Source organism: Chiloscyllium plagiosum, chromosome 34, assembly GCF_004010195.1.
Source record: "Chiloscyllium plagiosum isolate BGI_BamShark_2017 chromosome 34, ASM401019v2, whole genome shotgun sequence".
In the NCBI taxonomy this organism is placed as follows: domain Eukaryota; kingdom Metazoa; phylum Chordata; class Chondrichthyes; order Orectolobiformes; family Hemiscylliidae; genus Chiloscyllium; species Chiloscyllium plagiosum.
This window is the reverse complement of record NC_057743.1, coordinates 36,783,499-36,810,506: the sequence shown is the minus strand read 5'-3', so window position 1 is coordinate 36,810,506 and position 27,008 is coordinate 36,783,499. Positions and strand designations below refer to the sequence as shown.

At 40.1% G+C, this 27,008-nt stretch overlaps 1 protein-coding gene across 1 annotated transcript in view; it reads right to left on the bottom strand.

The window, feature by feature from the left end:
• slc25a33 (solute carrier family 25 member 33) overlaps positions 1-27,008 on the bottom strand; it is a 38,656-nt gene that overhangs the window by 10,486 nt on the left and 1,162 nt on the right. Inside the window, exons 2-3 of the mRNA XM_043676183.1 lie at positions 17,359-17,538; positions 9,498-9,575 (exon numbers count right to left, since the gene is read on the bottom strand). Coding sequence (XP_043532118.1) covers positions 9,498-9,575; positions 17,359-17,538 — 258 coding nt within the window. The remainder of the gene's footprint in view (positions 1-9,497; positions 9,576-17,358; positions 17,539-27,008) is intronic.

Genomic DNA, 27,008 nt, shown 5'->3' with positions numbered 1-27,008 from the left:
ATCAGTCTCTCATAGTAAGAGATTAACACATTTGTACACGGACATGTTGCCGGAGAGAGGGGGGAAATTTGTGGCATAGATAACTGAAATGTAGCATTCCCTTGTGTAAGATCAGGTTGGAGAGCCAAATCAAGACTGGGAAGTAACAGTGGGAGTGATTGACAGTGTCAGTTCCAGGAATACAGTTTGCTCTTGGGAATGAACTAGAAGGATCCAAGGTGGGATTGACACCCTTGTTGTGGAGAAGCCAAAGGGAAACCCAGGGAACTGAGGAGTTAAAAGAAAAATATCCTGGAATTTTTCCAAACTGTGTAGTAACAAGATCGCACTATCATAAGTCATAGCTGGAAGCAAAAACTAGAGAGAAAGACGAAGTATGTGAGGAGAAAAAGATTAGTGAAAACAATACAAGTCCCTTACAGTCAGAAAGTGGGCAAGTTATATTGGAAATAAGGAAGTGGCAGTCCAATTAAATACATACTTTGGTTCAGTTAGCGGACACCCTATTTGATGTAATGATGCAGAAAGAACCTGAACAAGCAAAGGATCAGGCAGAAGTGTTTAGTCCTGAAAGGCAAATGGACTTACAACAGAAGGAATCAATTTATTCCTGAGGGCTATTATCTTAAAGATAGAATCCTAAGATGAAAATGGAGAGCTTGGCAGGTTAGTTCAGAGGAAAAATGGGCAGAAGTGCACCAAATTGTGTTGCCAGTAGCATACAGGCAGGAAGTGTTACAGGTAGCACATGAATTACCAGTAGGTGGTCACCTAGGTGTGAGGAAAACTCAGGCTAAGGTAGAAAATTAAAAATCACACAACACCAGGTTATAGTCCAACAGGTTTGACTGGAAGCACACTATCTTTCGGAGTGTCATTCCTCACTACCACCTGATGAAGGAACGACGCTCCGAAAGCTAGTGTGCTTCCAATTAAACCTGTTGGACTATAACCTGGTGTTGTGTGATTTTTAAACTTTGTACACCCCAGTCCAACACCGGCATCTCCAAATCATAAGATACAAAAGCCTGTCTATTGGCCTGGACTGCACAAGGATGTGGTTGAATTTTGCCATTCATGTCATACATGCCAAATGGTAGGTAAGCCACAGGTTATAATAAAACCAACACTTTTGTTGTCAACTCCTGCATTTGAAGAACCTTTCACGCGGGTTGAATAATTGTGTAGGTCCCCTCCCGAAAACTGAAAGTGGAAACCAGTAGGGTACTTGCTAACCATAATGGATGTGTGCACCAGATTTCACAAGGTTATTCCATTACACAGAATGAAGGCAAAAAGGGTGATAGAAGAGTTAGTACCTTTCTTCACGCTGTATGGGCCACCCAGAGTGATTCAGTCAGACCAAGGGTCTAATTTCACTGCTGGGTTTTTAAGGAAGTCCTGGATAGCTTAGTCATACAGCACTTTAAATCAAGTGCGTACCATCCTGAATCCCAGGGAGTTTTGGAAAGGTGGCATCGGACCCTGAAGACTACGTTACAAGCATACTGTCAGGATTACCCGGATGATTAAGATAAAGATATCCCATTCGTATTGTTTGCCATTAGAGATGCCCCAAAGAATTGACTCAGTTTACTCCCTTTGAGTTAATATTCATACATGAAGTGAGAGGGCCTTTGAAATTAATTAAAGAAAAATTGACAGGACCAAAGTCTGAGATCTCTCACTTGAAATATGAATTGGAGATAAGGGAGAGATTAAATCGAGGAGGTGAGTTAGATAAACAACACCTGAAGAGGGCACAGCATAGAATGAAGCAGATGGCAGATAAAGTCTAAAATTCGGACATTTTCTCAGTGGAGATGACGTATTAGTATTGTTACCAGTGGTAGGCGATCCCTTCAAAGCCACGTTTAGTGGTCGCTATCAAACTGAGAAAACAATAAGTCAGGTAAACTATCTGGTAAAGATGTAGGATTGAAGAAAAACTGTATCGAGTGTGACTATGTTGAAACCTTGCTATAATAGAGACAGGGAACTGGAGAAACAGGTGTTAGTTACTGCGCTGCAGAGTGAAGGATCAAATCCAGATGGCATTGAGTTTGATATGCCTAAAAATATGCTAAATAATGAGGAAGTCCCTGAGGAGTGAGATAGGTTAAGGAACTGTCTCAGGTGAAAACAACCCAGTTGAAAGGTTTGTTGCATCAGTATTAGGACATATGCAGGAATAAGACAGGAGGACCAGCATTATTGTGCATGAGGTGGAAGTAGGGAATGCTGTTCCAATAAAACAACACTCCTACAGACTTAATCCTCTCATAGCCACACATGTCCAGAAGTGGAGACGATGCTCAACAAAGATATCATCGAACCGAGTCAGTGTGAGTTCACCGATTGTGTTAGTTTCCAAACCTGACTGAACTCTTGATTTTGTGTGGACTATTGGAAGGTCAACACCATACTAAAATTGAAATCATACCCGATACCAAGACTGGAGGACTGTATAGAGAAAGTTGGACAAGCCACTTACATCACAAAGTTGGACTTACTGGTTTTTGGCAGGTACCTTTATCAAAGAAAGCAAAAGAGGTTTCTGCATTGTAACCCCAAATGGGCTATATCAATTCAGAGCGATGCCTTTTGGACTGAAGAACGCACCAAACCACATTCCAAGGACTCATTAACAGAGTTGTGGCTTGATTAACAAACTGTACAGCTTATCTGGATGATATAGTGTCCTTTAGTGATCACATGGTACAGTTGGCAGAGCTCTTTGAACGATTAAGAGAAGCAAAACTGGTAATAAACTTAAAAAAAAAGAATTTGCCAAGGTGGGACATTCTTGGGACATTACATCGGTCATGGAAGGTTGACTCGAAGGAACGTGAAGACAAATGCCATTGATGAATGTTCCAAACTTCAGCAACGTGGTGGCACTGCTAACAGATTTACTAAAGAAGAACACAAACTTTCGGTTGACAGAACAATGCTAGGAGGCATTTGAGAATTTAAAACCACCGCATCAATTTTAGCTACACCAGATTTTTTGAAACCCTTCAAAGTTGCAATCAATGCGAGCGATATAGGAGTTGGAGCTGCACTGCTGCAGGAAGGCGATAATGGAATTGAACGGCCAATTGACTACTTTTCAAAGAAACCCAACACCCACCAAAGAAAATATTCTACCATTGATAAAGAATTGTTGAGTTTGGCACTGGCATTACATTTTAATGTTTATGTGATGAACAATGTGTCAGAGACAGTTGTGTACATAGACCACAATCCTCTTACATTCTTGGAAATATTAAAAGACAAAAATATGAGACTATTTTGTTGGAGTCTTGTGTTACATACCTTAATTTTTGTAATTGCACATGTTGCAGTTCGTAAAAATGTGATAGCAGATGCGTTATCGCGGATTTATAGGATAAAGTATAGATAAGATTGGACAGATTTCAATGTTTTATATATGTGTGTAGAAATACTATTATGATTGTTCATTTTTTCTTCAAGGGATGTTACGAAGTTGAAGGCGTGGACTGTACCGTTAAGAAAGAGTGAATGCTGTCCTAAGCTGAGAGCTTACAAGCACGTGTGATATAACCAGATAGCAGTCTCAGACTGTACCAGAAAATTGAAAATATATAACATGTGGCTATGAAATGGATATCTGAGTTGGTTGCTGTTTTGACAACAATTCAAACTTAACCAGTTTAAATTATGCCCCAGGATACTAAATCCCTATCGAGTTTGAATTCATTGTTTTGCCAACATTGAATCAATGAAACGATCCAATGTGAGGTATAAAAAAATTAGTCAGGCACACGGACCCCTATAAAACTCAAACAGGACTGGACAGGGTAAACATACAAAGGATATTCCCACTGACCTAAGGAGTGCAAAGGAGAAATTTCTCCACCGAGAATGCTGAACCTGAGGAATGCTCTGCCACAGAAAACATTTTGGGCCAAAACATCAAATGTTGTCAGTAAGGAATTAGATTTAAACTAAAGCGATCAAAGGATATGAGGAGAAAACAGGAAAGGGGATCGATTGGGAAGATCAGCCATGATCAGTGAATGGCAGAGCAAGTTCGAAGAGCCAGCTGACCCACGTTTGCTACCTTTTTCCATATTTCCAATAAGAAAAGATAAAGTTGTCATAGTCCCATAGCGCTTCTCCCTCTTCAGGCAGAGATGACTGGTGATGGATTAACCAGAGGATCACCACACCTCAGGTAAGGGGCAAGGTTGAGAAGGCAGGGTCTTTACAGAAACTTCAGCCAGTAGAGGAACTAAACCTGTGCTGCTAGCATTAATCTGCATCACATATTTGACATCCAGAGAACTGACCGAATAGCTTGCTGACAGAAGTACAATTGAAAATCAAAAACTTTCAAAGGCAAGGAATGAGAGAATGAAAAAAGATCTCAAATCCCTCTTCAGCTTCAAGACTGGCATTAGTGATGTTTTGATGCAAATAGTTTGGGTCTTAGTCAAAGAGATGTTAGACAGTCTCTGCCACCACATACAATGTCAAGCATATGAATCAAAGTTGATTAATCAGGGAACAATACCATTTGTTCAGACATGCTTGGAAACATTTAGACCAATGAGACTGTATTTCTATAAATTAAAGGCAAAAACAGCAGAAAATGAAATACAGAAAGTACTGAAGGAACAGGCCAGACTTCTTAATATTTCAAGCCTGAGGACTGTGCGCCTCAATGACTAGTTGGCTCTGTTCCAGATGCTGATCTGTTGTTTTCAGTTTTTGTTTTGAACTTATTTTCTGCATTGAAGCCCGAGGGAATGCTGACCAGATTTTCTAGATTTAGTTTTGCAATTGGTGTCTGGTCATCAATTAAATCAGAATTTAATACTTCATCAGAAGAATAATGCCTCTCAACAAAGTAGAAGGGTCATCTTTTCACCTGCCTGCTCAAGACAGCATTAGTTCTTCCGAGACAAAGTACTGAAATGCAGCATGGGGTTTCAGCAGAATTCCTAATTGTGATTGCTATGTAGAAAAACAAATATGCTGAAATTCAGCACAAGTGCATGCTGAATGATATCAGAATTGGGTTCAGTGCAGATTGTTATGGACCAGGGCGGGCCCTCTCAAACATTTCAAGTAGCCGAGATCCTAACTTTGCTAGTGCAGGTGCAACACAGATATTCCAGGAGTGATTCAGCTGGTCAAACCACATGGTTTTAAGCAATACAATTTATTTACAAGATTACCATGAAACACAAGCAAAAGAGAACAGAATACCGAATAACTTACTCTATCTGAAAACACAGCAGACTATCCGCACTTAATGATGCTGTTCCAAATACTTGCAACAATCCCCATAAACACCCCTTGGCACAAAATATAAAATCAAACACAGATTCTTACAGGATAGAAGTAAGAGAGAGGGAGGATCAGCATGGACCCACTTCTCTTGGATCCAGCAGCTTCAAAACTGACTGCCAAAACCAAATCAAACTAGAAAACAGCTGAGCTGGGAGAACTGGCCACTCCCCTTTCTTGGTACAAGTGTTTTCAAAAACTTAAAGCCTTTTGCCTGAGGCAGTATTTGTTAGCTATAATCAAATTGGCCCTAAAACCCTTCAAATTTAGACCTATTGGTGTCCGCATCTTTTATGATCTCTCTGGGAAAAAAAGTCAATGACAACATATCCTTGTAGAACGGGCAGCATCATCACAAGATGCACACTTCCCCAGTCAGGGAAAAACTAGGTTAACATCCAACCAGCCATTTGGCAAGGTTCTGTTCACGTTGAGTAACGATCTCTCTCAGATCCCTCACAAACAGCTTGTAATTATTACCAGAATGCAAAAAGGATTCACATTGCTACAAAGTTGGGATCTTAAACCTTCATTTTTTTCCCAGCATAACTGATACAGTCAAAAATGAATCAGAAAACAAGGTCCACTCCCATCGCTAGCAGCTACTTCACTAAGCAGTCCTTTTGTTCCCAGCAAAATAAATAAAATGTTAAAACTCTGACTTTTGTTAGGAATCCAATGGGTTACACTTGCACTCGTCATTGCCTGCCAAGAAACAATGTGCAATCTCTCTTTACACTGCAATTAAAAAACATGTAATTTCTTTACCATCCAATGAATCTTTTCCAGCAGAATGCTAACAACTGCAGTATTCATCCCTTCTAACAACTCACTAAAACCAAGAGGTCATTGATTGTCCAAGTTACATCAGTTTTACATTCTTACATGGTACCTGAATATAGTGTACTTTAACCCTATGATCCTGTGTTAAAATTGCAAAACAATCAAAGGAATATATAAAAATGGCAGTAAAAGTGAGTTTGCTAAAGGTGAATCTGGGTGACACTGCAGTGCAGTACAGTATTGATGGTGTGCTGCATTGATGTCATTTCAAGTGAGACATTAAACAGAGACCTCCTGCGCCTTCTAGGACAGACCTTAAAAAAAACCTCACACATTAGTTTGAGGAACAAGAGAAACCTACCAGTCAGCAAGCCAATATTTATCTCTGAACATTGCAAAAAAAAAACCCTAGTCATCAGATATTGCTGTTTGCTGGAGCTTGCTGTGCACAAATTAGCTCCTACAATAGTGGCTGCACTTCAAAAATACTTCACTGAAATGTTCCAAAATGCTTTGCAACCAACGCTTTTTAAATTTCTTTTCTAAAATAAGAGACACAGGCAGATTAATTTCTATTTCCATTTAAACTATGGACACACTTCTACAGGGGGAAAGTGAGGACAGTAGATGCTGGAGATCAGAGTTGAGAATGGGGGGAGAAGGTGATAGGTCGGAGGAGGGTGGAGCAGATAGATGGGAAAGACGACAGGTCAAAAAGGGCAGTGCCGAGTTGGAGGTTTGGGACTAGGTCGAGTCCAACCAAATCCACCACACCGTGGCTGAACACTTCAACTTCCCTCCCACTCCACCGAGGACATGCAGGTCCTAGGCATCCTCCATTGCCAAACCCGGACCACCCAACGCCTTGAGGAAGAACGTCTCATGTTTCGTCTTGAGACCCTGCAACCACATGGGATTAATGTGAATTTTGTCAGTTTCCTCATTTCCCCTCCCTCCACCTTATCCCCGCCCTAAGCCTCCAATTTGGCACCGCCCTCTTGATCTATCCATCATCTTTCCCATCTATCTGCACCACCCTCCTCTCCAACCTATCACCTTCTCCCCTACCTTCATCTATCTATTGCATTCCCAGCTACCTTGCCCCCAGCCCCAACCCCCTCCTAGTTATCTCTCAGTTCCTTGGCCCACATTCCTGATGAAGAGCTTACGCCTGTCACATCGATTCTCCTGCTCCTTGGATGCTGTCTGACATGATGTGCTTTTCCAGCATCCTACTTTCAACACATTTCTACAGGGGATACTAGATAGCCATAGCTGATAACAGAGGAGGGGACAGGTGACAGGCATGTCAATGTTGCTTTGTTCACACAAGTAAACAACATAAAATAGGAATATGCCTAGTTTCATATTCAATTCTAATCTCTTTTGTTGACTGAGTATTATACCTTCAACTTCCTTTCTTTAAAAAAATCATGAGAAAGGGCATACATTCAAGTTAAGTGAGGTGGCTCAACAGGTATTCACACAAGGATTATAAGAAGCCAGTTTACTTCTTCCTTCATCAATATGCAAGGCCCCAGGCGCACCTTCTGCCACAAATTTACCTGTACTTCATTCAATCTACTGCAATAGCTGGTCACAATGTGATGTGCTCTACATCGGGGAGACAAAACGCAGACTGAGCGACCATTTTGCACAACATCGATATTCTCCCTGCAGGAATGACTCAACTCACTGCTGTCTGCCACTTCAACACACCACCGCATTTGCTGGTCAACATCTCTGTCCTGAGCTTGTTGCAGTTCTACAGCAAAGCTCAGCACAAGCTGGAAGAACAGCATCCCCTTTTCTGCTGGGACCCCTGCAACTTTCGGAACTCAATATAGAGATCGATAATTTTAAGGGCTAAGCACCTTCTCCTAAGTCCTTACTCCAACCCTGACATACCAGACTATGTCATCACTTGGGTTGCACCACCATCATTCCATTGTCAGCTACTAATAGAGCCCATTAACAGCCATTGATCTCTCCAGGCTGATCTTTACCAATTCCTTTGTCTGTCCAACTGTTTTCTCCTCTCTCTCTCTCTCGGTTTCATTTCCATCTATTGTTTACTCTTTCCTAACCCCATTTTCAGCATTTATACCAACATTTTCCTCGCTACATTGGTTCTGAAGAAGGGTCACTGGATTTGAAACTTTAACGTTGCTGTCTTTTCATAGATGCTACCAGACCTGCTGAGTTTTCTCAGTAATTTCAGTTTTTGTTTAATTTTCAGCATCTGCCGTTTCGAGTTGTATTTTTTTTATTTAAAAAGCCTGAATTGTCTGCATTTAGATCACATCTGTACGAAAGTGTACCACATATGCTGAGTCATTATACTACAAGATAACTTAAGTGTTGGTCATCTTTTGAAAACCAATGGTACAATTAACAGCGATATGGTGAAAAACATTAGGCCGTTTAGAGGTTAATTGCAGAAGGCATATTGACCACCATTACAAATCTGGACCTTCATTTAATCTTGATCTGTTAATACCTCACTGAAGCATCAGCATAAAATACTTTTTAATTATCTAATAAACGTGAGAATTGCTGTCAAGGCCAGCTGTTATTGCCCAACCCCAAGTGCCCTTAAAAATAAAAAAACCTGGTGTCATCTTCTTGAACCACTATGGTCCATTTGATACAAGTACACCCCATAGTGCAGTTAAAGAAACTTCCGGGATTTTGACCTGGCAATACAAAAGGAGTGGGGCTATCAAATCATGATGGTGTGGCTTGAAGGGGAATTCATAGTTGGTAATGTTAATTGGCTACCCTTACTTTTCTATATGGTAGGAGTTATGGGTTTGCGAGGTGCTGAAATAGGTCTCTCCCCCAAACAAGAGTGCCACAATTAAGTTATAATGGCACTAATTTTCCCAATGTAGAAATGAATTCTGAATAAAGGTCTCTGCCAATCACTGCCCCTCTCCGAAATTTTGTTTTTGATATTTACTTTTTGCAGTCTACCATTTCTGTTATTGTGTTACTGGCATGTTTGAATTATTAAATTTTTATTGTTCAAAGAGAAGCAGATCCACAGTAACATCCCAAGTTCAAAATGCAGCTCCCTCACGCCAAAAGGGGAGTAACGCCACTTAACATGTGTTCTTCTAATGTTGTGATAAAAACGTAATTAACACAGTGTAGTGAAGTTGTTACACACGTTCTGAAGTGAAGAGATTGTGACTTGAACAAGGGTAGTATTCACATTTCAAAGGACAAGTGTGAAAATAAAGTAGGAGGACAGCACATACATTCAAATTATTTGTCACCATAAGTCTTTGAGTCCTACCAAGGATAGCCTGAATTCCACTTTAAGATCTAATCAGGTATTCACACAGCATTAAGAAAATATATGGAAATATAGTGGCAATATGGAAATTTACCTGGATGGAGCAACACCTATCAAGTTAGGTCCTAACCCTCTGAAAAGTGATCTCGGTCCTTCCTTTTCAATGATAGATCTGTAAGAGTTAGTACAAAAAGTTAGAAAGCATTTGAAATAAGGGAACAAAACAGCTGAATTCGTGCAAGTTTATTATTTCAATGGTTTAATCTTAATACAAAAATTCCACTATATTCTCAGGTGGCTGTATCTTCAACCACCAAGGCACACATTCAAACTCTTTCCAACTTTTCATTCTTAAAACCTCTCTCTTTGACTATGCTTTTGGTACCTTTCGTATTAACTATTGCTTTGGCATTTTTAAAAATCACAGCTCTGCGAAACACTTTGGACATTTACTGATACATTAAAGACAAATTATTTTTCCATTTGCAATTTTTGAGAGTATTTGTAGCTCAGGTTGTGGTTCAGGTTGTAAGTTTGCTCGCTGAGCTGGAAAGTTTGCTTTCAGATGTTTCCTCACCATACGAGGCAACATCATCAGTGAGCCTTCGGTGAAGCGCTGCTGTTATGTCTCGCTTTATTTATAGGTCTTGGTTTCTTAAGGTGGGTGATATCATTTCCAGTTCTTTGTCTCAGAGGATGGTAGATGGGGTCTGAATCGATGTGTTTATTTATGGAGCTCCAATTGGAATGCCAGGCCTCGAGGAATTCCCATGCATGTCTCTGCTTAGCTTGTCCTACGATGTATGTGTGGTCCCAGTCAATGAGGTGTCCTTCCTCGCCTGTATGTAAGGATACTAGTGATGGTGGGTCATGTCTTTTGGTGGCTAGTTGGTGTTCACATATCCTGGCATTATTTTACATGAGAACGACAACAGAGTCCCATTCCTAGATGTCACAGTAGAACGAATAGTTAGTGGGGAACTTCAAACCAATGTCTACAGAAAAATAACACACAGATCAAATACTTAACTACAGGAGCAATCATCCCAACTCCCACAAGCAGAGCTGCATCAGAATATTATTTCAATGAGCCACAACACACTGCAGCACCCAGGAACTACAAACAGCCGAAGAAAAATCCTATACAGCATACTCAGGAAGAATGGGTACCCAACAAACACAGTCCACCAATTTTCTCAACAACAAACCCAAACAATCAGACACAACGCACCCAGAAACTCTAGCCACATTACTTTATATCAAAGGCATCTCTGAAATGACTTCCAGACTACTCAGATCCCCTGGCCTCATGGTAGCCCACAAACCTACAAACACACAAACAGCAGCTAATGAACCTTAAGGACCCTATACAAACAACCAGCAAAACGAATGTCATTTACAAAATATCATGCAAGGACTGTAACAAACACTACATCGGACAAACAGGCAGAAAACTAGCCAGCAGCATACATGAACACCAAATAGCCATTAAAAGACATGACCCACTATCACTAGTATTCTTACATACAGATGAGGAAGAACACCACTTTGACTGGGAAAACACATCCATTGTAGGACAAGCTAAATAGAGAAATGCATAGGAATTCCTAGAGGTCTAGCATTCTAACTGGAACTCCATCAATAAACACATTGATTTGAACCCTACCAGCCTCTGAGAGAAAGAACCAGAAATGATATCACCCATCTTAAGAAACCAAGACACATAAATAGAAAGCAAGACATAACATCAGCGCTTCACCAAAGACTCACTGATGATGTTGCCTAGTATGGTGAGGAAACGTCTGAAAACAAACCTTCCAGTTCAGCAAGCAAACTTACAACTTATTTTCCATTTGTTAGATAATTACATCAGCAAGCATAAGCATCAACTCAGTCCCTATTTTAAAACTATATTCTGTCAGCTATACTTAGAATTGGAAGCAAAAGGTTAAAGTTTGTTAGAACTTCACTACAGAACAGACTGAATCGAAACATAAGGCACCTCCACCACACACAGACTTTAGTCTACAGAACACTTTGCAATACTCAGGAAAACAGTACTGCTTATTGATAGCTTCCACTCCCCAATATTAAGACAGCAAAATGCAAGTGCTATCCGATAATTAAGTTGTTCAAACTGGAACTTGAATTTAATGTTAATGATGGATCAGCTCATGTCTGAGGAGGAAGCTGTGCAGCAGAACCTTATTCTCAATTATACACACTCATCTGATTACTGAAACTAAGAAATGTCCAAGGCAGTGTGGAGTCTGCTGTACAAAAGGTGTCCTACTCTACAGGACACCATGTACATGCTCTTCTATGGATTTCCTTTAAATTTCCAATCCTAATTAAAAATAGTCTGTGATAAATACAAATATGGAAGAAAGAAATCTTAATCTGTTTACATTCCCTGTCCCAACCTCAAGACATTTCAAAGTGCTTCACAAATTGTGGTTCAGACAATGTGTTCTACATGCTTTCTGCTCACTGCACAAAAAAAATACTCTTCCTCCTTTCAGTGCAAATCACTTACACAAGGTCGAGAGGACAACCAGCTAACAAGAAGAGATTCTCCTCTGCTTTATATAAGCCTGTCAAAACTCAGCACCCTCAATTTATGAAGGCCAAAGTGCAATGCTTAATTAAGAGAGTGTTCAAACAATGTAAAATCTATCATTCTAATGAGCTTCTCTGAAAGATGCCTCTAGCAATTAGACGCACAGCAATGATGTTCAATAGAAAGAACAGGATTAGCTTTGTCACAGCAGTTAGTGAGATGAAAACAATGGATTTCAGTTTACATTACTGCATAGTGTTTCATTTCTTAACGCTTCTGTTCCATAAAGAGCACAGATCTCCGATGGCAAAGCGATATGATAGAAAAACGCAATGTGTTATGAGCTTGTTGTAAATTGGGCTTCAGGAGGGAAAAGGAAATCCTTCAGATTAAATATCCATTTTTGATAGTGTTCACTCACATTAACATTTTCTTTGTGCAACAGCAATCGCTGAGAACCAGCAACATTATTTCAACCAGAAGAATAGCAATGCACCCATGTTTTCAACTTCTTCATTACTGTCCAGAGGTTGAAATGACTAATGTTCAACCTCCATTTGATATTTCTTTGAAAACAGATTTTGCTGAGCAAATGAGCTTTTGTTTGAACCAAATAACATACATTAGATGCAATGCCAAATGCAGACAGATTCTGGATTTTGAACTGCTCATTAGCTAGATGACTGCATAAGGAAAGGAATCAAAACAAGTGGGCTCGGAAAAGCACAGCCAGTCAGGCAGCAGCCGACGAGGAGATTTGATATTTTAAGCTCAAAACATTGACTCGCCTGCTCCTCGGATGCTGCCTGACCGGCTGTGCTTTTCCAGCACCGCACTTTTTGATTCTGATCTCCAGCATCTGCAGTTCTCACTTTCCCCCTTCATAAGGAAGGATAAGGTTAAACTGAATCCAGTGAGACTGACTTATTCCTGTTCTGCAGTATTTCAAGGTCACTGATTTTGAAGTTGGCCAAGGTTCAAGCTACAGACAATTTTAAAGTCCAACGTCACAGCCAAATGAAGCCAAGTTCTGTTAAAATAACACTCCAGCAGCAAGAGAAAAATATGATCAGAAAGTCAAGCCATGTGTAGAAGGAGAACAGAGTTAATGTTTAAAGTCTGAGATCTCAACAGATAAGCTGACAAACACCTATTAATCTTTCCTGATTGTTTCTGAAGCATTACCCACTACTGATGTTAAACTGTGCAGTTCAGTAAACGGTGGCACAATGGTTAGTACTGCTGCCTCACAGTGCCAGAGACCTGGGTTCAATTCCCGCCTCAGGCAACTGTCTGTGTGGAGTTTGCACATTCTCCCTGTGTCTGCGTGGGTTTCCTCCGGGTGCTCCGGTTTCCTCCCACAGTCCAAAAAATGTGCAGGTTAGGTGAATTGGCCATGCTAAATTGCCCGTAGTGTTAGGTGAAGGGGTAAATGTAGGGGAATGGGTCTGGGTGGGTTGCTCTTCGGAGGGTCGGTGTGGACTTGTTGGGCAGAAGGGCCTGTTTCTCCACTGTAAGTAATCTAATCTAATTAACTGTATTACTAGGAATGGTCTTGCCCCATTTCCTGAACAAGAATGCCACATTTGCCATTTTCCAACCCTTTGTCATCTTCCCAATATCTTGGGGATATTAAAAATTAACGCAAGCCGTCTACAACATCACTAGTGGTTGAAACTATTAATGCAGTTGTTTGGATATGACATTTCATTACAAGTTCAGTAACTGACTCATTACTTCAAATTTGTGGACACTGCATGAACTCCGAGCATTTTTTCTGTTGTTTTCTATTACCATTACCTTCTCACCATCTGCTTGGACCTACTGTGAATATAGAGCACCTCTCCTCCAACTAGACTTTCAGTGCAGTACTAGAACAGCTTGGTGCATGCACTCTCCCATGGGTCAGCTATTGTTCTTTTTTGTACAGTACTCGTCTGAGTGATGCCACATTGCACTTTCACTTTTAATTTTTCCCTTTTTTGCAGGAAAGCTTGAAGTAGTGCATTAACAACTAATAATATTGGGCTCCCTGTCGTGTGCAGCAAATGAACAACTATTAAGAGCTGGATAAAAATAATAATAATGAAGATGATTAGGTAAATGCACATCACAATCCCAGCACTCATTTTCACGAGCTGAAAGATCATAACTTGAAGCATGAGCTGTATAGGACCTTGGTAAGACCACATTTGGTGTACTGTGTGCAGCTCTGGTCACCTCATTTTAGGAAAGATGTGGAAGCTTTGGAGAGGGTGCAGAGAAGATTTACCAGGATGTTGCCTGGAATGGAGAATAGGTCATACGAGGATAGGTTTAGTGTGCTAGGCCTTTTCTCATTGGAACGGCGAAGGATGAGGGGTGACTTGATAGAGGTTTACAAGGTGATCAGAGGAATAGATAGAGTAAACAGTCAGAAACGTTTTCCCCGGGTACAACAGAGTGTTACAGAGTGGTGGGGGCATGGAATGCACTTCCTGTGGGAGTGGCAGAGTCAGAATCATTGGTGACCTTTAAACGGCAATTGGATAGGTACATGGATAGGTACTTAAGCTAGGACAAATGTTCGGCACAACATCGTGGGCCGAAGGGCCTGTTCTGTGCTGTATTGTTCTATGTTCTAATGTGCTGCCAGTCTGACCGAGTATTTTCAGCATTTTCTGTTGTAGTTTTAACTTTTAAAAAGTTTATTTTTCATGGGATGTTGATAACCATCTCTACTTGTCCTTGTGAAAGTTTTGGTGGGTTGTTTTCTTGAAATTCTGCAATCCATTTTGTGTAGCTATAACCAGAATGCCATAGTGAGGGAGTTCCAAGATTTTAGCCCAGCAATACCTAAGGAAGAGCAACCTAATTCCAAGTGAAGATGCCGAGTGGCTCAAAGAACCACCTGCAGATGGTGGTATTTTAATTTAGATTTGTAGCATTTTTGCTGTTAGTGAGCATTTTTAGAAACAGCTTTTAGATTTTTGCTCAAATCTTTCTGAAATAGCCAACATGACTATGAGATACAAAGACTGATTAAACATTTGTAGCTCAGGTTGAGAGTTCACTCACTGAACCGACAGGTTTGTTCTCACTCATTTCATTACCATGCTAAGTAACATCATCAGTGAGCCTCCGGTGAAGTGCTGGTGTTCTGTCCCGCTGGGTATGTGTGTCTTGGTCTGTTGTGGTGGGTGATATCACTTCTGGTTATGTTTCTGAGAGGTTGGTAAATGGGGTCCAAATTAATATATGTTTGTTAATGGAGTTCCAGTTTGAATGCCAGGCTGCTAGGAATTCCCATGCGTGTCTTGGTTTAGCCTGTCCCAGGATGGATGTATTGTCCCAATTGAACTAGTGTCCCTGACTATATGTATGGATACTAGTGATTGCTGGTCATGTCTTTTGGTAGCTAGTTGGTGCTCGCGGTGGCTAGTTTCCTGCCCGCCTGTCCAATGTAATGATTTTTGCAGTCCTTGAGAGTATTTTGTATATGATGTACATTCTGCTGGGTGTTGGTACAGGGTCCTTTAAATTCATCAGTTTCGGTGTGGTGGTAGGTTTGTGGGCTATCACGATGCCTAGGGATCGGACTAGTCTGGTCATCATCCCCAAGATGTCTTTACTGTATGGTAGGGTGGCTACAGTCTCTGGGTGTATTGTGTCTTCTTGTTTCGGCCTGTTGTGTAGGAATCGGTGGACTGTGCTTATCAGGTACCTGTTGTTCCTAAATACGTTGTAGAAGTCTTTTTTCTTGGCTTCTCGTAGCTCCTGGGTACTGCAGTGTGCTGTGCCTTGTTTAAATAATGTCCTGATGCAGCTAAGTATGTGGGTTTGGAATTATTGCTACTGTAATTGAGTATCTGGTCAGTATGTATGGCTTTCCTGTAGATACTGGTCGGCAGGTCTCCATTGGCTTTTCGTTCTACTGTGAAATTTAAGAAGGGGAGTCTGTTGTTCTCTTACTCTTTGGTGGACTTTATACCGGTAAGGATGTTGTTTAATTGTTTGTGGTTTTCTTCTAATTTGTTGCTTTTCATGATGACAAAAGTGTCATCCACATAGTGGACCCAAATCTTGGGCTGGGTTGTGGGAAGGGCAGTTCGGTCTTACCTCTCATAACTGCTTCTAAGAGTCCTGATATTGGCGATCCCATAGGCATCCCGTTGATTTGTTTGTTGGTCTTATCGTTGAAGGTGAAGTGCAGGTCTACTAGTTTGAGGAAGCTGCCCTTGCTGACGGAGTTGGTGCTCTCGGGTGTTTGTGTCCTTGGTTCATCTAGTAGTGCGGCCAGTGTTTCTTTTGCTAAAGTAATGTTTACTGATATGAATAGGACCGTCACGTCAAAGGAAACCATGATCTTGTCGTTGTCTACCCTGGTGTCTTTGATTATGTTAAGAAATTCCTGAGTAGAGTGGATGAAGTGGCTTGAGTCTTCTATCAGGTGTTGCAGTGCCTTTGCTAGTCTATATGTTCATGTACCGGGAAGTGAAACTATGGGTCTGAGGAGGGGTCCTTTGTTTATGTGCCTTTAGTAATCCATAGAAACGGGATCAGTTGGATCCTTCAGGTTTCATTCTTTGGAGGTCTGTCTTGTTGATTTTACCTGCTTTGTCTAGTTTCCTCAAGGTGGCTGTCATATGGTTTTCTCAAGCCACTCCATTCACTCCACCAAGAATTCACTGATATTAATGAACAACTATCACTAGTATCCAAACACATACAGGCGAAGAGGGACACCAGTTCGACTGGGACAATACATCCATCCTGGGACAGGCTAAACAAAGACACGCACAGGAATTACTAGAGGCCTGGCATTCAAACCGGACCTTCATTAACAAACATATTAAATTGGACCCCATTTACCAACCTCTCAGAAACAGAACCGGAAGTAATATCATCCGCCACAATAAAGCAAGACACAAATAGCAAGCAGAACAGAACACCAGCGCTTCACCGGAGGCTCATTGATGGTGTTACTTAGCATGGTAATGATATGTCTGGGAGCAAACTTACAACCTGACTGATTAAAGCACTAATTGGAAACACAAACTAACTAAACCAATGCAAAAACAGGTTTGCACTCGCACCACAAATCTTAATCTATCAGAAATAAAAATGTTTAGAAACACCAAAAATAATAATAAAAGCAAAGTACTGAAGATTCTGCAAATCTGAAAATAAAACAAACTACCAGCAACAACTTTACTGATAAAATGAGCAAATCCCAAATGTTGGAGTCAATGAAAATCAAACATGAAATGCACTAACTGGATAGTAGTTGATCTGACCAGGATGCTGTAGGGACACTGTGCTGAAGCACAACCCAACAATGAGATGCTAATTAATTACTTTTGTGAAGAAATGCAGAAAACAACATCAACAAAATAAATAGAAATAGATCTCTTACTTTAGAACTTGAAAGAGTCCGGGTGCTACACGTGCCGGTCGAACAACACCCGGTCCATTGATCGTATTAAGGTTCACCTGTGGAATGTAGACCGGACGAAGTGTTAAGCCTGAGGATTGGAGCCGAGTCTTAATCACTTCCAATGGGCAAGTGACAATTGCCCCCACTGTTCCTCCACACCTATGGATAATACAAAGAATGGGAAACAATTAGCATATTTCACTCAGCTAACAGGGTACACATGAAACACTGGTAGCTCGAAGTACATTTTTCTTTGGAAACAGAGGTAAAAGTTGTGGGAAAAGGATGATATGACTATCCATTTGGATTAACTAGTAGAATGAAATCTAAGTGCTGGAAATCTGAAATAAAAACAGAAAATGACTTAAACACAAGTAGGCCCTTCTACATTCGAAAATAGGTACTTATATGGGGAGAGATTGTTCGTCAAAAAACATTCAAACCATCCTGAGCTTCAATCAAAGACGTTGGCATCAACATGATGCAAAAATTTGCACTGGCCTAATGGAAGACATTTATTCATTCACAGGTTTTTTTAAAAAATTCACTCACAGGATATGGGTATTGCTGGCCAGCCAGCATCTATTATCCACCCCTAATTGTAAGGGTTAACTATATTGCTGTGGTCTGGAGTCACATGTAGGCCAGACAAAGTAAGGATGGCAGATTTTCTTCCTTAGAGAACATCAATAACCAGATGGTTAACCCTCCCCAGCATGAACAATGGTTATGGTCACCATTAAACTCAACTCTTAAGGACACTACCATGTTTCATTTGCACAGAATGTGAAACCTTTATAGCTAAACTTAGGCTGTGTCTTCTAAACACCTTGGGATACCTAAGGCTTATATTAAATATTGCTGGTAACTATTGTAATAATGACAGTACTGGGGAAAATGAAATCTGCGTTACTCAGCATTATTTGTAATATTAACTAAAGTTAAATATTTCCTTAAAAAAAATTCTAACAGTATAATAATTACATCTAGTGACAATAGTCTTTCCAGAAATTGGCAGGTATTTTTGTCAGGAAAAACATATCAGCTAGAACAGGCAGTTTAATGCACCTAAAACTGCACATTAATTGTAACCAAACTCCAACCACAATGCCACCCATTTTTTTTTGTGTTATTCTTCCAACTCTTAATAACTGTACAATGGATGCTGGCTTTCCCCTTCCATCACCGTCAAGCAGCCATTTGTTTCTGGGCCTAAGTTCTATGATGGCATCCTGTTTCATTATGGAGAACGACATTCAAACCTGATCCTGTTCCTTCCACATGCAATATATGCAGAAATCTTAGCAGATTCTAAATCAGGAGCAGAAATATTGGTAGTTTTTCAAGCTCAAACTAATTGTAACATGACCAGTGCTACCTAAAGTACTCAACTAAGTGATGAAGGGTAGAACCCCTCATTTTAACCTTTCTTAAACTCCAATTCTTCTAAAACTGCACTAACCATATTTTAACTATATTTCCCACTCACCTATGTACTCATTCTTATTGACCTCCATTGGCTAACCATCCCTTGGGACATTAGCAACAAAATTCACTTCCTCTACAAAATTGTTTTATAGTCTTACCCTTTTCAAACTCTAAAATCCCCACGAACACTACATTCCTCCTTGTATCCTCAACTCTTAATTACAGTATCCTGAACATTCCCCCTTACTCCATTCAATCTTCCAAAGCCCAAACCATTTACTTCTATAGTTGGAAACTCCATTCTTGCACCTCAACATTTCTCATCATTTCCCCAGCACTTATCACCTCACAGCATTTTCAAAAAACTTCCATAAATCCCAAAGGTCCCTCACCTGCCCATGAATTTTGATATTCAGCTGCTATCATCCCTGCTGGATTTAGGAGTTAGCATGGAGAAATGCTGAGGCACAGAATTAAAATCTCTCAAGTCTCAGACTCTGCAGCATTAGTAGTTTGTGTCTTTCATCCCAATTCCTGTCCCAAATTAAAAATCAACTAGACATAAATGAATGTTGCTGACTGTTAATTTCCTTCTGAACCAGTTTGCCAAGCTACTCAGTTGTATTAAAACCACTTTAAAATCGCATGAGCTGCAGAGGTTCAAGAATGTGCTCACGACCTCCTTCTCAAGGAGGATTAGGGATGGCCAATAAATTCTGGTCTTGCCAGTAATGCCCACATCCCAATAATGAATAAAAATGTATATCCAAAAGCAGGAGCTATGTACAACTCGAATATTAAGGAGTGTAACCGGCTACTGTGTTTAAGCTATAAGTGATAAACAAGAGCAAACTTAACTCAGTGAGAGTACTCTGACAATAGTTCTTCCTCTGGTTGAGCTGATAAGAAGCCTCATGGATGGGGCCTCATTTTGAAACAGGAGAGATGAGCCCTACAATAGTCATAGGCAACATCTAACCTTTAACCAACACCAAAGCAAATTAGCTGGGCTCTTATCCCACTGCTTGCACTGATCTAGATGTTTGCAAGTTGTCTGTCATATTCACCAATATAACAGCAAAGCGTACACTTCAAAAGCAATTAATTGTCTATGAAGTCCTCTCAGGTCTGAAAACTGTGATATATAGGTTTGTATTTCTTTTTGTTCAAACTAAGAGGCAAAATAAAATGAGTCAAACGCAAGCCATGTCTAGTCTTTCTACTCCATCTGCTTTTATGCTAAATGTGCAATGAAGTATGAGAGGTTGCAATGCACACATATCAGCATGATTTGTAATTCCCTGTGAACAACTGTCAAACAATTCACCTGTACATTATTTTCTTTAATAAATTAAAAACTGTTATAACATGTAGGTCAATTATACATCCATGAATTAGATTAAATTACCAACAGAATGGAAACAGGCCCTTCGGCCCAACCAGTCCACACCGACCCTCCGAAGAGTAACCCACCCAGACCCATTTCCCTCGGCCTAATGCACATAACACTATGGACAATTTAGCTTGGCCAATTCACCTGACCTGCACATCTTTGGACTGTGGAAAGAAACCGGAGCACCCAGAGGAAACCCAAACAGACACGGGGAGAATGTGCAAACTCCACACAGATAGTCACCCAAGGCTGGAATCGAAACAGGGACCCTGGTGCTATGAGGCAGCAGTGCTAACCACTGAGCCACCGTGCTGTGATTTGAATGCAAACCACTTTTTGTCCAGGTTTAAATACCAAATGGTTAAAGTTAAAGCGAAGATTCTATTATATAGACCTGCAATGCAACTGTCATAATGCAATGGAATTTAACACAAATGCACTCAATCAGCAAATGGTTTTATGAAGTACAATGGGGTTCTTGTGGTGCAGAGGTAAAGTTCTTTCCCTTGACCAAAAGGCCTGGATTCAAGTCCCGCCAGCTCCAGAGGGGTGTAATAACATCTCTGAACAGGTTGATTACAAAAACAGGTTAAATAAAAAAAGTATAATAGATATGAAAATGCACACATGGCCAGTCAGAGGCAGGCTCAAGCTCGTCCCTCTACCCCAAAGTGATGCAAGGAGATACAGATGAGTTCCAAATATGAACAATGCACAGGTAGTTACTGCAGCCATAAATAGCTGAGCATAAACCAATAAGTCTAAACATCGGTTCTCTAAAAATGGTCTAAATTGGCCTGTTCCAAGAATGTAACAAACATTACTTATGAACAGTTCAGATTGTTAACTCAATATAGCCAAAGTCAGAATTTTACAGAACAGAAAAGGCTCCTTCAGCTCATTCTGCCTGTGCCAGTCATCTTGCACCCAACTACTACAGACTCATTTTCTAGCATGCATGGTAATCTTAAATGAACTGCACACTGTAACAAGCAGGGCGTGCACAAAGAATAATTAGAAGGAATTCTGCTGAACATTTTCCTGGACTGCTGCTTATATCAGATTTCCAAAATGTACTAAATTTCCCATTTGCGATATAGTGCCAATGAAGCTCAGTACAAGGTTAAGGAACAACACCTTATCACTTGTTTAGTTCACTGCTGCTTTGCAGACTCAACACTGGTTTCAACAACTTCAGATCATAACTACTGTTATTCAATTAAACAGCAAATGTTGGTAATGGCTCTATAACTACTAACAGCTCTGGATCAATTGTTTTTCTTTATTTGCACACATTAGTATTTTCTACAGTGTTGCAACATAATCCCTTTAATCATCCAGTCATTCCTGCTATCTGTCCCACCTTTTGTGGACTTTTTGATTTGAACTTCATTGAGTAAAAACTTTTAATGCTTTATTATTTTCATAATGTTAATTTATTTAGATTACTTAAAGCTTAAAAGTAAAGAGGAGGAATACAAGTATAAAGGAGGTCAAAATAAATTGTTGAAAAGAAATTGCAGTACCATGGAGAAAGAGCTATCTTCTCCAAGTATGATCACACTGTTGGGCTATCACTCTCAACTTACTCCAGGCAATAGGTTACAAAATACTTCAATTATCACACAGCCAGGTTGTTACACTGACCCAGGGAAAAAAAATTGTTCATGCAGAGACAAACTTGGAGTTACTGCTAACAGTGGATAAACATTTCTACAGCTTTGAATTTAGGATTAGTGCCATACCAATCACTAAGTGAAACACCGCAACTCTTCTGGAGGAGATTGGAAAGATTTCACTCAAAGGACAAACTCAGAAGAAAATACAACAGGGGAAGGAGAATTGAAATATAAACAAAGGTACAGTAAGTCAGGAAGCATCTGTGAGGGAAAAACAGATTTAATGTTTAACGTTACTGATCTTTCAGGAAAAGGAAAATGGTCTTGACCATTGTATTTTACATAATCAGTAAGAGGGCTTACTTATATATAAGTCCTCATTACTGCTTATTTTTTAAATCAGTCCCAGGATACATGCATCATCAGATAGGTCAGCACTTATTGCCCATCCTAAACTACCTTCTTGAACTACGGCAGACCATGAGGGTAGGAGGCCCTACTGTGCTGTTTGAAAGGGAGTTGCAGACTTTTGACCCAGTACAATGAAGGAACAGTGATAATATTTCCAAGTCAGGATGGTGTGTACCTTGGAAGGGAACTTGGAGGTGGGGATATTCCCATGCATCTGTTAATCTTGTCCTCCTGGGTAGGAGAGGTCATGAGTTTGGATGGTGATATCAAAGGATCCCAGATGAGATGCTGCATTACATCTTGCAAATGGTATATACTGTTATCATTGTAAGGTAAGCAAAGTCACCATAGATTTATCAGATCATGGTTCTGCTCTCTTATTAAAGAAAGAGACAACTGGTGCTAGTTTAACCCAAGGGTCACCACACCTCAGACAAGGGGAGAGGTTGACTAGGAGAGTCCTTCATGGTAATCTCAGCTGCTGTGGAAATGAACCCACACTGTTGCCATCTGTCTGCTTTGCAAACTAGGTATCCAGCAAACAGAGCTTCGCTTTCAGTGTGTATCAATGGTGAAGGGAGTAACTGTTGAAGGTAGTGGAAAGGTTACATATCAATCTTGTTGCTTTGTCCTGGATGGTGTTGAATTCTTGAATGTGGTTGGAGCTTTAACCATCGTGCAAGTGGGGATTTAGGCCTTGGAGATGATGAAACGGCACCAGGGAGATTGGAAGTGATTTATCAGCCTCTGAGTGGCTCTTATACCTACACTATTTATATGGCTGACTAAAAATTGAACTGGACTGATAGTAAGCATCCCAGGATGTTTAACGCACGGGATTCAATGACAGCAATGCCAATGAGTGCTAAGAGGAGATGGTTAGATCCTCTTATGGTAGATGATAGCCTGGCATGTGTGGCAAAATTGTTCCTGCCCACTCATTCACTCATGCAGTTCTTGCTGCATATGAACATAGATGGTTTCACTGAAGAGTACTGAGTATTGTGTAATTAATGTACATCCCCTCTTTTGACCTCATGATATAGAAGAGATCACTGATGATTTGGCTTCAGACACTACTTTGAAAAATAGCGTTCATGGCATTATGGTAATGTGCCTTACCTGTCAACCAGATGCCTGGGTTCAAATCCCATTAACTCCACAGGCTTGTCTTAAAATTTCCAAACAGGTTGTTTAAAAATATCTGCATTGAGGAATTCATGCTGTGACATCCTGGGATGGATATGATTGTCCTCCATAACTATTTTCTTTTGTGGAAGGAGTCAGTTAAGTAGAAAATTAAAACATTGAACTAGGAGTGTGATTTCTCTGTATTGGAGTCTCTAAGTTGGCATACAGATTGAAACTTTTGCTGTTTAAGGTTTTTTTATAATGCTTGTTTCCCCTCTCTTTTGTTTAGTACATTTACATTCCGCTATTAAAGAATATCTACAGCTTTGTACGAATATGTTTCAATGACTAATTACCATGGTAAATAAAAATAAAATTAAATTTATGATCTACTGAACCAGGTCTCATTCTGGGATCTGACTTGTTCAATATTACCATCAGTTGGGATCATAATAATTGCTTCACAATTGGATGATCACAGACCAATCTCTTGTGGATTTATTTCTTTGGCAAGACATTATAACTACACATTCGCTGAATACTGCAGGAAAGTACTAAGGACACTTCTTCATAATAAATTATACAACAGCATACAGGATTATCAATTTAGATTTTGCAACACCACTGCCTTACTAAAAAAAGGAAAATAAACTGAATGAAGATTACTTCTAATGGTTCCGTGTAATAACAGTCATAGTTTCACACACTAAGGGTTGAGAGCTTTAACCTTCAATGCTATGGAGTCATTGCTGCAAGTGTTTATAGCTTGCAAGCAGACAGTTTTAGGAGCTGCATGTTCTATTTCACAGTCATAACATTTGACAGAACACTGAGTACTATACAGCGTACTTTTTTATAGGTGCTCGGGCATATGTGTCATCACATTTATACAAAGGAGTCAAGCAGGTATAATAAAGGATTGAACCAGGTTTACTCTTGTTTAATAATAGCAAGCACTTCCACATTACTACACATATGGAAAGTTCAATTACTACACATATGGAAAGTTCAAACATTATCCTTTGGGAATTGTATTGAATTGCCATCAGAAATTATCCCAAAAAAATGATAGATAGGATGAAGTTGTAAAATTACTAGATCAGCAGATTATGAAATTAAAAATGAAGCAACATCCCCAAAGTTTGGATGTAAATAACTTTGGGGACTAATAGTGAAAAATACTACAGAAATTTCCTTCACTAAGAGCTGTTAGAGAAGACAGTCAATTTCCTCCTGGCTCAATGTATAAAGACAAAGGTGCCAAACCACTGACTCTCTCATTAGAGAAACAATTGGTGGGGGTTTCACCCGGGGATAACCACACCTCAGGCAAGGGGAGAGGTTGAGTAGCAAAGTCCTTCCTAGCAACCTCAGCTGGTGCAAGAATTGAACCCATACTGTTAGCTTCACTCGACATTGCAAACCAGCTGTCCAGTCAACTGAGCTAACCAACCTCAGATGAATAAAAGCAGTATTGTTTCCTAGTCTGAATTTGCTTTTACTGTAATAAAGCCTCAGGTGGATTAATTATTGGGTGGCATGTCCAATTCCAATGACGCAGAACAGTAAAGTAATAACAACAATTTCTGCTCCTGGTTAGTCTTTGTGACGAACAATTGGATTGAGCTTAGCAATGAAAACATTAGCACTTATGAAACATCTTACACAACCTCAGGCCATCCAACATTAATTTATAGTCAATAAAATATGTTGGATGTGTCGTAAGAAATGTGGCTACCAGTTTAAGCACACTGAGCTCCTACCAAACAGCAAAGTGAGTGACATTTTAAAAAAAACAGCAAATGCTGTAAACACACAAGTCAGATAGCCTTTGTAGAGAAAGTGAAAGAGCTAATGTTCTAGGTCGATGACTTTTCATTGGGAACTGAATTATATCAGGGAACAAAACCCCTGCTCTGTTTCAGAAGATTGCCATGTTACTATGCTCACAAACACTAAAGAAACTGCTTCCAATAGAATTGCACAGAAAGTAGTAACCAACAGTGTGTGAAAATACTGTACATTACTGTAGTCCAAGCAAAGGCTACACTATAAATAGCTCTTCGAAGCTCAGCTACTAGAAAAACAAAATCAGCAAAAAGACATTTCCCCTCTCTCTCCACAAATACTAGCAGGTCAAGAAACTACTGCCAATTTTTTTTTAAGTGTGCAAGGGGCTTTTGAAAGCCTTTATTACTTAAGTAATTTCTCTCCAGTTTCAAACGCCTGCACCAAAATGCCAATAGGCTAGGAGGAAATCACTGTAAAACTTCCAGTTCCTCCGTCACATGCACAGAATAGCTAAGAGATGAGGGGGTGGGCTTTAAGCTGCAAACATTCAATTGGCTGCTCTATATCTTGCCAGGAAACATCCCACTTGTTCACCCAGCGCAATGTAACCCTGTGATATCACTTGCATAGTGAGACGACTTTGCCACTTGCCAACAGCGCTAATAATCCAAGTTATAGTTTTAGCTGTAAGAGATACAATAGATTGGACATAATTTCAATGTGTTTCCTCCAAAACAAAATTAATGTAGCTATAATTAACATCAGCAGCGTGAGCTGATTCCTGTCGAACAATACTTGGGAATAAAAACCGAAAGAACAGTAGATACTGTAAATCAGCACCAAAAACAAATAGCTGTAAAAGTTCAGAAAATCTGGAGCATCTGTGGCGAGAAATCAGAATTAACATTTCAGGTCAAGTGACCATTCCTCAGAACGGTGAATAATGCAGTTTGGAAGCAAAACCAAAGTCAGAAATAGACTATAACGGTCAGGTGGATGACATGGGTTAAAACTATGGGTTTACAATTACATCCTATATTCCTTACAAATCCCTGCCCCATTAGACAGTCACATTTATGACAATTTCGAAAGCAGCTTATGCTATTCCGCTGGAACCCTGTTTACTGCAGGCTATTAAGGTCATGTTATCTAAGGATGAGTATATTTAAAATGCTAGGCAAGCAAGATGCACCAACATCAAAATAAAAGCAAAATCTTCATATCTGATGCCTAAAAGAACCTTCCCTCACCTAGCACAGTGAACTAAACAGATCCATTACCACGCAGGATAATTTTGCACCACCCAGCATTAAGCTATCACAATGATTAATTCTACAATAAAATCCATTAAACTTAACTTTTGCTGACTAGAGGTCAACCTAACAAAAACAATGCTGAATACGTTTTCAAATGTTTTGTGTCATGGAAAAAATGGGAGGGAGCTAAAGCTTTGGACCAGTTGGATCTCACACTGTCAGAGATCCAGAATCCGAGAACATGGCAGGAGCAGGGTGTAGGTTTGCTCGCTGAGCTGTAGGTTTGATATCCAGACGTTTCATTATCTGGCTAGGTAACATGGCAGGAGACAAGGGGATTGCATGGGAAGAGTTATGAGAGAAATGAGAAAGGTTGGGTAGGAGAAAGGGAATGAAATGAGAAGACAGGGTGGGAGCAGTGTGGAATGGGAAGGTTGGAGGTCTTATGGAACGGAATGCAAAGACGGGGAGGAGGTTGTGAAATGGGATGACAGGGAGGGGTTTGTGAAATAGGAAGACTGAGGGGTTTACAATGGGAAGACTGGGGGACAGTTATGGAAAGGGAAGACTGGGGCGGTTTATGGAACGGATAGACTGGGG